The sequence below is a fragment of the Drosophila obscura genome, unplaced genomic scaffold, assembly GCF_018151105.1.
Source record: "Drosophila obscura isolate BZ-5 IFL unplaced genomic scaffold, ASM1815110v1 contig_192, whole genome shotgun sequence".
NCBI classification, from domain to species: Eukaryota; Metazoa; Arthropoda; class Insecta; order Diptera; family Drosophilidae; genus Drosophila; species Drosophila obscura.
In genome coordinates, this window is record NW_024542781.1 from 1,919,690 (window position 1) to 1,932,967 (window position 13,278).

The following is a 13,278-nucleotide window of genomic DNA, read 5'->3' on the forward strand; positions in this document are numbered from 1 at the left end:
TTATCAATATTGATTATCCTAAAACTGAAAATTAAACAAACAAACAATTTTGGTGGATTTGCATAGTTTATCCTTAAAGCAGCCTGTTTTATTGGTTTACTTAATTCTTATGTGCGGCTATTTAAGTACATGATTTTTTCGAGGAACAAATAATTATCATTATTTACGGTCTCTGGTCAAAATTGTTTCGATTACAATCGTCCCTGGCTATCGATATTGTGCATGCCTGGGGTGAACAAAAATCACAAAAGTAGTCGCATTTGTTGCCTGTCAAATGACTATACATGTAGTATATGCCATAAAGTCATTGTCTAAAATCGAGTCAACTAGTAAAGTTCTTAAAGTAAATTTTTTCGGCTAAATTTCAAGGCATATCCGGAGAGACAAGAATTAAATTGTCCGCAACTGCTTGTAAGCAAACGGACGGAATCAATATTGACAAGACGACCTAAGCTGATGCCTAACCAAAATATGGTAAGCCGCATCTCAAACCCCATGCAGTCTACTCCAAGTACTGTCTCTCTACGCAGAACTGTGCTGAGGATAAAAACCTGCAACAAAAGATTTCTAACCGCGAGGCAAACAAAAAAATGCTTCGTTGGCTCAAGAGAAAAGTGTTTAAGAGACTAGCGAGGAAAACATGCCTAGCTGTATTTATGGAGCCCATGAAGAATCCAAAATACTATGAGACTATCAAGAACCCGATGGATATCGGATGTATTATAAACAGAATCGAAAATGGGTACTACCAGAAAGCGGTAGAACCCTTAAACGACTTTCGAACTATTTTAGTGAATTGTTTCAAATTTTTCGAATACGAAGATCCGATATACAAAAATGGCAGGAAAATGATGAAGTATTTCATAAAGTTCTCAGAAAATCCACCTCGCGCACCGTATTTCCGCTCCACCAGGAAGACCCGTAACGCCACTCTGCAAACGGAGGACAGCAAGGTCACCAAGGCGGTCCTGGAACCGGAAACATGGCAGAGCAAGTGCTTGGCCTATCTGAGCAAGATTCGCTCCCTCTCTAACAAACTGGATATGCCATTTGCTAGCGCTCTGATCCTCGAGCAGTGTGACTCTCTGGAAACGAAGCTGTCTCAGGGCCACTTTGCGACCCACGAGCAGTTCACCGAAGAATCACAGCGCAGCTTCCACGATTTCTGCAACTCTGCCATAAACCATATACAAACCAATAGCGATTCGAGCTCTCCCAAGAAGCCATATCATGAAGAGCCAATATACAGCCCTCTGAAGGACCTCATCCTATTCTTCGACTCCAACTGCAGTTCTTGCTCTGGCTCCAGCGACTTCTCTTTCCATTGCTCCCAAGATGAGTCCTCAAGCGACACCTCGGACTAGCAGGGATAAGTCTTCTACCAGGAACGAGTACAAATATTTCCAATTCCAGCAAATCAAATATTAAACGAATTGCCATTGCGGAGGTGGAAAATCTGAATGATCTGCGCTTGCACTTGTCTTTCTTATAATAAACACTAATTAGTGATTTATCTCAGGGAGCCCGAAGGTTGGCTAAGTGCTGTTGATCTCGTATGTAGATGCAATGAAAGTGCATCGATGGGCACACATTTAGGCCAACACTGCTTTTCACTTTCATTGTAAACGCGTTAACAAACTGTGTCTGAGCCAGGCCTAATGATGGCTCATGCAGGCTGCTCTGGGGTTTGGCCATCGATTAAACTCATTCACTCGCAGAGGCCCATCAAAACAAACAAAAGCAAGTAGAAATGCTCCTCAAGAGATGCGATATATGAGATACACTCGTATGCTGGCTGAAACTCTCACTTTCCTCAATTAATGGGAATCATCACGAATACCCTACAGAGACCAACACACAGAGAAAGGGTATCCCAAGGGCTGTCCAAATAATGTAGCTGTCAGTGGGAGAAACATGGCAGGGAACAGGGAAAAGGGTAGAGGGTGGAGAGTGGAGGGAACTGCCACTAAATTAAGACATTTACGACCCGGTCAGATCCGAATCAATAATGAAATGGCCATGCAAAATTCTAGCCACAACAACAGCTTAGCGGTTCAGAGCCGCCTCGGGGAATGCCGCCGCACCAGGCAACGGTAAATGTATCTCTAGAGGAGACTTCATGACTGCAGATACTCGACTCGAGATTAGAATGAATCATTTCCAGCATCCTAATTGAGTTGCAGCCGGCCAGAATATTAGCAGACGCCTTGTCGAACCCCATGTCCATGTCCATGTCTGAGCCGATGTCTGTGTCGAGGTGTGAGACTATTTAACCGTCTAACTAAGGCCAAACAGCAACGATTAGTCCCAGACTAAGACGAGGAAGTGGGCCTGGGAGCTGGACCTGGACCTAGACCTGCAGCTGGAGCTGGAGCTGTAGCTGGACTTGGACGATGACGAAGGGCCATTTATCACAGCAAGAGAACTGCTCGTGTCTCGTCTCTTTGGGCAAATTAACCGTTTCGTTCCCCGACAGACTGACTGCCTGACTGGGTGACTGCCTGACTGGGTGACTGAGTGACTGAGTGAGAGACTAACGGGAGACAGAGTGGCTGGGATCCCACTCCTGGTCTTCACTCCTCCACTTAATTGCCCGTTCGATGCCCCACACCGAAAGTGTGGTATCTTATGAGACCCACAGTCCGACTGAAATGTAGTTCTCTGGGTCAATGCGAGCACCTGAACTAATCAGAGCCCCAGCGAGCGAGGCACGCGTGGCAGTCTCAGTTCTCTGGCAGTCTCACACTTGTCAGAGATTTCCCTCGGAGGTGACAGCTTTCACAAAATAATTCACAAATGTTGCACGCACTGCCAGATCTGTTGGGAGAATCGCAAGCAAGAGAATCGAACTGCGCCAAATGAATTCGATCTGAGAGTGACAAGAGAGTGAACCTTGGCTCGAACCTCGAAGGGAGCACAGTGCACAGTGCACACCCATGGATGGATCTGGTCTGTGTGTCTGTGAGAATTCGTACTCGAGCTGAACCTCACGTTCGATGTGGAAAAGGGTTCCATAAAACACAATGGAGCATCGCCAGTCCAAGTTCTATTGTTCTATGGCCATGGCCATGGCTTGCACAAATTTTCGGCAGCTTTAATGTTTATTCATGAATTCCAACATGAAACTGCAATGCAACGAGGAAGAGACAAGTTCTCCGGCCTGCACATAAATCAAATTGGCCGAAATCCTCTCCAGCAGCATCAGAATCAGCAGCAGCAGCAGCAACAGCAACAGCAGCAGCAGGCACATCCATGGCAACATCCATATCCATATCCAAATATCCCCAGCCATATCTACATCCACATCCACAGCCACATCCACAGCACGCAGTCATGGCCAACTGATTGAGCTGTCGCGTATTTGGGTGAGGTGAGATCGCCCAGTGTCTAAATGTCCATAGATTCTAAAAGATCGAGGTTGAGGCTGTGGCTATGGCTGTGTCTTAGAATGGGGCTGGGGATAGGGATGAGGATGAGGGCGAGGGTATTCCTATTTCTGGCTTGGCATCTGCATTTGAATTTCGTGTCTTGGCTGCTTAGGGAAATCCGCTGCTGTGGAGAAAACGAAAATTTCCATATTACTTGTATTGCCATTGCTCTTATATGGCTCCAGATCTCTGCCATTTTCACGGACTTTTGTCATATCAGACGGGGTAAATGGTAAATGGCAAATGCTTAAATGCACAGCCCGAGGCCCGCCCACAGATTCCACATCCATCCTGGTCCGATTCAGAGCTGCAGTCTGAGTCGGAGTTGGAGTTAGATTCAGAGTGCAACCATATCTCTGGCAACAACTGGGTCAAATTCAAACAACAAAAGTGCATCAGTGGCCGCATCAGTGGCAGACCTAACGGAAGAAGATTATCAATTTTTTTTTTTAGCTCATATTAATGGTCTTTATTTTACTTGACTAGGCCCAGTGGCGGGATCTGAGATGTTTTCCGTGTAAGGCACTGGCCAAGCACAGTGGTCCACTGTGTTTCTTCTCCCACTCTCTGGACAGGGAACACCTGACGAACGCTCGGTGTTTAGTTCTACTTTTATTGTGCATACATATATTAATAATAATAAAAAAAACTTTTTGTGGACGGGCGGAGAACATTCTAATTTTGGCCAGGTGCTAGCAAAAGCATCAAGAAGAGAGCCAGCTCCGTCACGACCCTAAACTAATCAACAGCCAAGCCACAAAGCCATATACATACCGTTAACCGTTGGTCGGTGCTCATGTCCGTATTAAATGAATCTTTCCGCTCATTCTTGAAGCTGCTTTTTATGTAGCCACATCCTTATGTTTACTGCATGTAGGTTATGTAATAAGGAAGTGCAAGGATTTGATCAGTTCATTATTGTGCTCGTAAACGAAGCGCGAACAACTTTTAATTATTTAAATGCATACACCATGCCCATACCAGCCGAATGGGTTTCCTTTCGATAATAATAAAATAAATGAAAGAAATTTGCGTTGTTTTTAATAGAACAGGAGTTATATTTAAGGAATGCAAACGAACTGTGAACATTCACATTGCCATCATTTTACCGAAGATAGATAGGATTTATTTAGAGGATAAATGTTGGATTCTAAGGCAGTGTTTCCTGTAAATCATGCATCAATATTATTGATATCATATCATATTACATAGCACGTAGTTACGTACGAGTATGTGTATCTTTATCTTAATTGTAAGTCATCCACAATTGGAATACACCAATTAAGTATGCTTTTTTTTGCCTTTGTTTGGTTTGTTTTTCTGGCATTGCCCCAGTGTGAAACCAGTCCAATACTCTGTTACGAATTTAGCCACAAATAAGTGCATTGAGTGAGCTTCAATCTTGGCCATGTTTAGTAGCCTCCGTTTCTCCAGATGTGCCATCATAGTCGTACCATTGCCCACTCCAGCAGACCAGACGTCGGCGGGCGCTTTCTTTTGATGCACCAGGCTGATGTAATGTGTTTGGACTGCAATCGATTCGAGTCGCATGCATACCCACATAACCATATCATCCGCCATAATGGCATTAGCCACTCTCTATGAAAGCGAAAAGTACGGTAGTGGATAATAAGCAATTCAGCTTTTTCGGGGCTGAGGCTGAGGGGCGGATATCATTGAAAAGTTGTCTTGCAATTGTCTGCATTTACTTGTCTCCCGATTTGTAAGTTTTTAAATATTTTTCCTCTGTATTTTCGTGTTGGTTTTTTGGGTCACAGCTGCGTGTGCAGCCAGAGTCATTTGTTACATTCCCCACATTCGTGCTGAGCAATGTCCGTGGAGATGGCATTCATAAGCAGTATTTTTGAGCAGAGTACCATAATACGCACAATACGAGTCCAAACATTCCCAGCGTGTCGTGTGCCATGTGGGGAATTGGGGAATGGCAGAGGAGATGGATGCTCGTACGAGTATTCCACACATGCAGGCGGTCGCCTGGTCGCCTGGTCGGTTGATTCGCAGATTGAGCAGAAATCGCGGATTGCTAATGAAGAATCGTGTGTCTATGGCTAATTAGGCGAAGAACCATTAAGGCTATTTGTGGATGCCGTGGATGCCGTGGATGAGCCAAAAAAAAATTGGGTTTCTAGTGCAGAAATTCAATGGGCCATGGCTATTTATATCCGCCAACTGCAAACAAAAGACTCAAGCAACGAACTCGAACTCGTTCGCTCTGTGCGTTGCGTTGCGCTGCCTTGCCTTGCCTTGCCGTGCCTGGTGGCCAATCTCCGTTGGCCCGGCTCTAGCTCTTTGTTGTTGGTGTGTGAATTTATGCATAAAGATTATAATATTTTCGCGGGCCTTAACTGAAGCCACTGCACCACACAGCCGCTGCACACAGTTAGCTCTGACCGCGGGCCCCGATACGTTCAATAATTCAAATAAAAAAGTAGCCAACAAATTTTTCTTCACTCTGATTTTGTAGACCACAAAACGCCCACCAAAAGCGCGGCTCCAGATTTCCCCCGCGGCCCGTGGCAAAGTATAAAACGCAGTCAGTAAACTGAAAACTGAAATTGGGTTGTGCGGAGCGAGCAGACCTCTCCCACTCCTCCTCCACAGGCTCTTGGGGTTCGCTTCTAACAATTTGCCTTGCAATTAGTCAAAATTATTGTGCAATGTTTACCCAACAAGCCACGAGTGACACTTCTGTCAATAAACAATTCATTTGCATAACTCTGGACACGATTCTTCCGCGCTGCCATAACCACAATCACAAGCACAGCCATGGCGGCTGTCTCCATGTACCATTCTTTGCCGTTTTGTGTTCGGTAGCCGTGGGCCCATCCGCGGCTCTCCAAGTGCAAATCATCTTCACACTTCTCCGGGAGGATGCTAAAGTACATCCATGAGTGTGCATATTCTGCTTATGCCCCTGCTAATAGAGGGTATAATAGCGGACTGATGAGACGAGTGGCGATGAATGTTTGCAAGTTTCTGTGGGTGGGTTTGACCGACAATTATGCTGGGTTCGGGTGTAATTTAAGGAAGGAATGTCATTGATTCCATTCGTAGAATTGCATAACAAAAGATATTCTATATTGGATTTTGGGAGACCCAAGGACAAATGCTACTTCAAGAGAAAGAATGAAGAAAGAGTGGAGCCACCACTGCCTGCAGTAGCCCAAACCAGCAAAGAGTGTCCCCACTTCGATGTCTGAAACGAACGAACGATCAGTACAGTACCTTCAACTCTTGAGGCCAACAGTCAAGAGTCTAAGAAAATACAAAATTCATCAACTTTTGCACAGATTTGAGTGTTGTAATTGACGTGTGTCTGTCTTGGCTGTCAGTCTCTTTGTCTGCACCTTGATTAACTCATCGCTTGCCAACCCAACTCATGAATGGCAATGGCTCGTTGGGCTAGGCTAGAGCCTGCCTCAGCCCGAGCCCCAGACCCAGACCCAGCCACACGACACGACACGATTGACAGCCAATATTTCCAATTTTCCATAATTGATGACTCATAAATCATGTAGTACTGACACGCCTCTGCAGCCGACCGAAGCTGGGGTTTCTTTCATCAGTTGATGCCAAACAACTGTTCGACTAATCGTGTTAGAGTTCACTTGAATGCAGCAAGTAATCGGAGTGATCAATGAAAGTGAGAGTCGACACACACAAGGGCCGCGGGGCAGCAGGCCAGCAGGGCAACAAAAGCGTCAAAATAAACCATAAAATGCGTATCGATTTGAATATGAATGCAATTGGCTAGACACACAAACAGACAGAGAGCGAGAAAGAGAGACTTTCGGTTAGATAGAAATAAAAAGAAACAGTAACTTTCGTTTAACACGCTAACGGTTAGCAGGTGTCCATCATCGTCTCATGAGCATGAGTCTTATACCATATTAGAAGAGATCTTTTATTGGCATTCCAAGCCACGAAACCCTTTCCCACATTTGTCATTGCATAATTCATGTATGAAAGATTCGCATCAACTTTCATTTTTGTTTAGTGCGTGTGTGGGGTGAGGTGTGGAAGGTCATTCACATGCGTACGAGTACACTCGTATCCAGTTCTGGTTCTCCACCAGACACCAACCAGCCAACCTACTCCAATATTCTCATTCTAGAGACTCTTTTAACGACCAGACACGCAAAATTGAAAGTTGGAAAGTGTTTTTTTATTTCTATTTTTATTTTTGTTGATGGGTTATGGTGGCTCTTCTGGTTCCATTTTCATTCCCATCAAGAAACCGAAAATGTAATTTGGTTTATGAAAATGAAAGCCCTGTCATTTGGACTGCCATAAACGCCAGACACCGGCAGGCACCTGGCCAAAGTCTGGCAATATTCTTAGCATCATTTGGCTTTGCTTTGCCTTGCTTTGCTGTGTGGGTCATTTGCATATGCGATAAGTTTTGATGGCGAATGAATTTCGGAAAGAGCGATCAGTGGCTGAGAAATGTCAATTCTGCAGTGTAACTGTAAAGCCATTCACTAATTTAGTCATTTATTAGGCTCATTTATAGTTTGTTACTCACTTCCGCTGGCCCCAAAAAGTGGGTCTACTCTGACTCTCTCTCTCTCTCCCTCTCTGTGTCTTGGTGTCTCTGTGGCTTGGTCACCAGGTGATCAACAAATTGTTATTGATAGCGATCGGGGCAAACGATCGCCTCCCGAATTGATGGCCCCGGCACACTCACGTGCTGGATCCGATACCCGGTTCAGTTTTATGTGCTCCCTCCCGGCCGAAGATAGATCGATCGATTGTTGTCAAACTCATCAAATACATATTTCAAGTTGTCCGGCCAACTTCATGGCCCCCGATCGTCCGTAAAGATCGCTTCAATGCCACATTTACTGCGGCCATTAAAGTTTATGCCCCCAAACAGACAGACAGGCAGACCGAGAGTCAGACAGACAGTTTGATATCTGAGATCAGTTTGCCACCTCTTTTGCTCTACTCGGGATGGCTGGCGTTCTCTTGGTTCGGCTCGGGTCTTGCGTTACGAATTTTTGGCTTGGAACTCGGCAAATACAATTATTCTTGACGGAGCTTTCGCTGGCCGCTCATTTTCGGAGGATTAGCGACCACCCAGCGTTCAATTCTTGACGAAAAACCCGCATCACATCGCATCGGTGTTTCTGGTGTTTTTTCTAAGAAGTTTTTAAGCCGATTGTGACTCAAGCGAAAAGCAAATGAAAATTATGAGTGGCAAAGTTTTGCCGTAATTAATGGATTTCTAATTTCAATTAGCTACGAAGAAACTCAGATTTATGCTTATGTGCTCGGTGCTCGTGCACCGAACATGATGCCCTTTCCCCAAAAAATCAAATGATTTGACCTGCTTGGCAAATTGCTCTCTCTCTCTCTCTCTCTCTGCCGTTCTTTCTGTGTGTCTGCAAACCATCGGAAGTGGGCCTCTTAATTATGCCCATAATTATAGACATTTAGCAGTGCTTAAATGTTAGTTGGGGGCTAAAATTCCACACATGCCGTGGCTCAATTGGGCCAAGATGTCAATTGGGGGGGAATGTGAATGTGGAGAGCTTTCGCCTCGCAACGGAAAAGGGAGCCCGATGCTGCCACATAATTGAGTGGCAAGAGGCGATGGGAGACAAAACGAATAAAAATCAATTAGTGGAAGTGCAAGTTAATTTAAATTCAACAGAACTCGACAGAACTAGAGATGGAGCTGCAGTTGGAGATGCAGCTGGAGCTGGAGCTGGAGCTGCAGCTTCGATTTCATATCTGTACTTAAAAGGCATTTCTTTAAGTGCCACTTAAATGCACACAATGGATGGAAATTCAATTAACTCAGGCGAGGCCGTTGATAAAACCAGAATGGACATTTCGGTAGCTGTCGGTGAAGTCGTACAAAAACGAGGACAATTGCCACCGCCACCACCGCGGCGGCCAGAACAACCTCAGTCAGAGCCAGAGTCAGAGCCAGAGCCAGAGACACAGCCAGAGCCACAGCCCCAACCCCAACCCCAACTCCGGCTCCAGCTGAAACACGGCTTGGTGGCTTTAATTGCCAAACCGATAAATGGCAGATAGCTTTAAGCCAAAACATAAATTGGTAGCAAAGCCAGGAACCAACCACTCACTCCTCGCTGCCAGATTGCTTTGCATTTGGCTAGCAGCTCCGTTATGTGGCTGGCTGGCGGTTTTACCGGTACACTGGTACAAGTACTGACGTCGGGTGACCCTTTGGAATGGCCCCCGAGCATTTATTTTGTCATTACACCACTCGGGTGGTCTCTACGCCCCCGCAGAACCCACAGCACCCACAGCACCCGCTGCCCCCAACCCCACGCCATCGCCATCGCCCTCGTTGGAGAACATTTTTCTCTCGAAGCAATTACACAAAAAGCCGCTTAGTAAATTATTTACCAGCCAAGGGAACGGAGCCGTCGGAACGAAAGAGCCAGCGAATCGCATAAAGTTCTCCCTCTTCCGTGTCCGACCAAAAAACACAAATTGCCAAATCATTCAGCGCAGCGAACCCTTCAACGGGAGGAGCCGACTCGGGAGGATTAACATTTGTCCGGACCACAAATGAACTGCGGCACACAGCCCAGTTGCCCTGCTCATTGGAGCGCTGACAAATCTCCACCAGAAATGCTGCCTCAGTTTCGGCTTTGACTTGCATAAATTTCAGACGAAATTTTATCGAAAGTGTGCATCTTACACCCGCTGCAAATGGTTAGGAGGAGTCTCCGTTCTCCATCCACCCATCCACCCACGCTATGTGGCTCTAGCTGGCTGATTCCGATTCCTCGTGGCACGGCTTTGCATGTCTATTTAAATCTTAACATGCCGCTGACAAAATGCTCAGCCAGCAATGAAGACAACACTCGGAGGCACAGCCACAGAACTAGCCAGGAGAACAGCAATAAAAAGCAACGGGAATGGGAACGGGAACGGGAATGGGAATGGGAACGGGAATGGGAAGACGTCTGCTGTCTGCTGTCTGGCCTGGCCTGGAAATTGTGCCAGTAGTGTAGACATGGCCACATCTAACAGGAGCAGCAGGATCAACTCTTGTTCCCCCTCCCTGCTCATCCCACCAATCCCCACTAATCCCAATCCCCAGCATCGTTTGTTTCCATGTTGTTCTCTTGGCTGTTTAGGCGATGTCAGCGCTGATACGAGACGCTGGCTGGCTGGCTGGCTGGCTGGGATCGGGTCATGCCCGGGATGGAGTCGAGGGGGAGCAACTGCGGCTCAAAGTTCATGACATTCTCCTTCTTTGTCTCCATCCTCCATCCCACATCCCACATCCGAGAGATGTTGTTGTTAATTCTGCTTGTATGATGCGATGTTCTCATTGGGGAGATGCCAGATTGGGAAATTTGTGTTTGCTGATTGCTCAGCGAATTCCTCCTCCACACACCACAACCCAACACTACACAGCCATTAATCTTTCGATAAACCTTTCGTATATTTAATTATAGAAAGGTGTTCGCTCAATTTAGGTGCTGGGGCGTGTGCCCCATACACCTTGGGCACAAGTTGGGTTCCCTTCGATGCGATTCGGTGCGACCTGGATGCCATAAATCATCTCGGATCCGTGCTAATTGATTCGCACGAAAAGAAAAGCAAAAGTTCTGCTCCATCTCCATCCACCCGATTGTGGGTCAAAGCAGTTCCCCAACTTGTCATTTCTGCTGCTCAGATTTATGGTTATTTGCATAGATCGCGGATCCCGAAGTCTCGAAGTATCGAAGCCTCGAAGTTGGTGAATGTCATCTTTGTGCGTGAGTCGTGTTGCATTGAATCGGAGTTAGAGTTGGAGTTAGAGTTGGAGCAGAGGAAACCTGTTGACAGCCACGGGTTGAAAGTTGGAGGATAACAAATGAGAATCTCGCGGGGTTAATGATGCCTGCTGCTGACTCTTTGGTAGCCTATTGCGCCGAACATCTACTCCGAATGCCAGGCAATTACGGGCTATTAGAGGTTTCACTTTTAGCAGATCTGCGGCATCTTCCAACCGGTGAATTCTGCGCACCTCTCCCCTTTCATTTCCTGTGTCAAACATTTGCAATTCGCCTGCAACTCAACATTTTCTGCATTATAAATTAAACATCTGGAATATGAATAGAAATTCGAACGCGAATACGAATACGAAATCGGGTGTCACAGCATTCGACATCATCTGAATCTGAATCTGAATCCAAGTCCGATTCCAATTCCAATTCCGAGTGATGCCTGGCCATCGCTCATCTGCCTGTCGCGCTGCCTTGGATTTCTTTTGTGGCCGAAATCGTGACGGGAATGCGCATACGAATATCGAAGGATGCCAATGCCACTGCCAGTGCCAGTGTGGATGCCAGAGAAGAGACCTTGAAGAGGGAAGAACAGAGTCAAATGTGTGTCGCAGATGGAAGACTTTTGATTTAGTTGAAAGCCTCGTCCGCTTGACACCCGACATGAGTGAAATGTTCGCTTGGAGTTGGAGTCGCAGTCTGAGTCTCTGGTGGAGATTCTACATTCTCCTCTGCGGCTGGCATTATTTCATTAAATCCGTATGATTAGAATCACTTTCCAGTCCGCTGAGAAGTGAAACCACCGCACGACGCACTTTCGATGGCACGTGAGACAAGCAGAGTGCATTGGGAACTGGGCAGTGGGGAGTGGGGAGTGAGAACTGACCATTGAGGCCCACAGCGAGGGAGAGAGAGAATCGCTGCTGATGTGGAACAATAAAATGATATGGGAAAGGAAAGGCAAGGCAAGGCTCTCCCCTGCCAGAGGGCGGACATCATGGAGAACGAACGAAGCCAAGACATCGCAAATAAATGAAATGAAATGAAAATTGCAATAAATTTCACTCTTGTGTGAAGCAGAAGAGGAGCCGCATCTAATCACAGGCAAGGGCAGCCCTGGCAGCAACTCCCCACTGCAGCTGCCACTGCCACTGCGACTGCGACTGGTTGCCGAATTGCAACGTGAGCCACATGCAACATGCACATGAAAGCAAAGTGGAATCCGAATCCCAGAAGAAAGAGAAACAGAGCCAGAGTCAGAGCCAGAGCAGACACAGAAGTCACAGAAGGAGAAGAGGCAACAGTTAAAGTGGCAACGGCCTGGGAATTGGGCTAATTGATGTTTAGCTGCACTTTTACCCGAAAACGTGGACAACGGCAGACGCGGAGACTAGACTCCGTATGCTCGGATATATTCCGTGCTCCATGCTCGATGGATACCGATGCATATCCGATGCATATCCGAACCAGAGTCAACATCGTCAAATGAATATTACATGACTCTGGAGTAGGCCAAGACCAGCCCCAAGCCCATGCACAGGCACAGGCCCAGCATCGCGATCTCCCAGTTCTTGTCTGCTGATCCAACTGCATCTTAATTAATCCGAGGATCGTCTTGTGCAGCGGTGGATGGAGGGAGGATCGAGAGGGAACGTGTTTTAATTGAATACAATTAATTATTGACACATTTCGGAAGGAATTCAAGGCTCTGGCTCTGGCCCCGAGATAAGCGGAATCGTGAGTTGGCTTTGGAGCAGAGCGAATTCGTATTTGGAGGGAGCGATTTTGCCTGCGATGCATATGGAAATGCACTTTCCATGGATTTCTTTCCCCTGATTTGCCTTCACTGCATGCTAAACGCTGTTCACTTAATGCAAACTGCAGACTTAACCCAATTTGCTGGGGGGCAGCGGGAGAAACGGAGAGGAGTCTGCATTCCAGGGGTTTAATTGCGGCAGGAGATTCTCGGGACACGCCACAGATCTCCCGCTGGAATCCGGAATCCACTCACCATCCCAGTCCATCCCAGTCCATCCCACCCCTAACCGAATCGAACGGTACCAGAAGTGTGT

General features: G+C 46.5%; 1 protein-coding gene across 1 annotated transcript; it reads left to right on the forward strand.

Moving 5' to 3' along the window:
- The first annotated feature begins 296 nt into the window (after positions 1-296).
- On the forward strand, positions 297-1,505 carry LOC111081793 (bromodomain testis-specific protein-like). Its single transcript, XM_022356924.2, has 2 exons — positions 297-474; positions 531-1,505. The coding sequence occupies exons 1-2, from the start codon at positions 457-459 to the stop codon at positions 1,362-1,364; spliced, it is 852 nt and encodes a 283-aa protein (XP_022212616.2). The 5' UTR covers positions 297-456; the 3' UTR covers positions 1,365-1,505.
- The last annotated feature ends 11,773 nt before the right edge of the window (positions 1,506-13,278 follow it).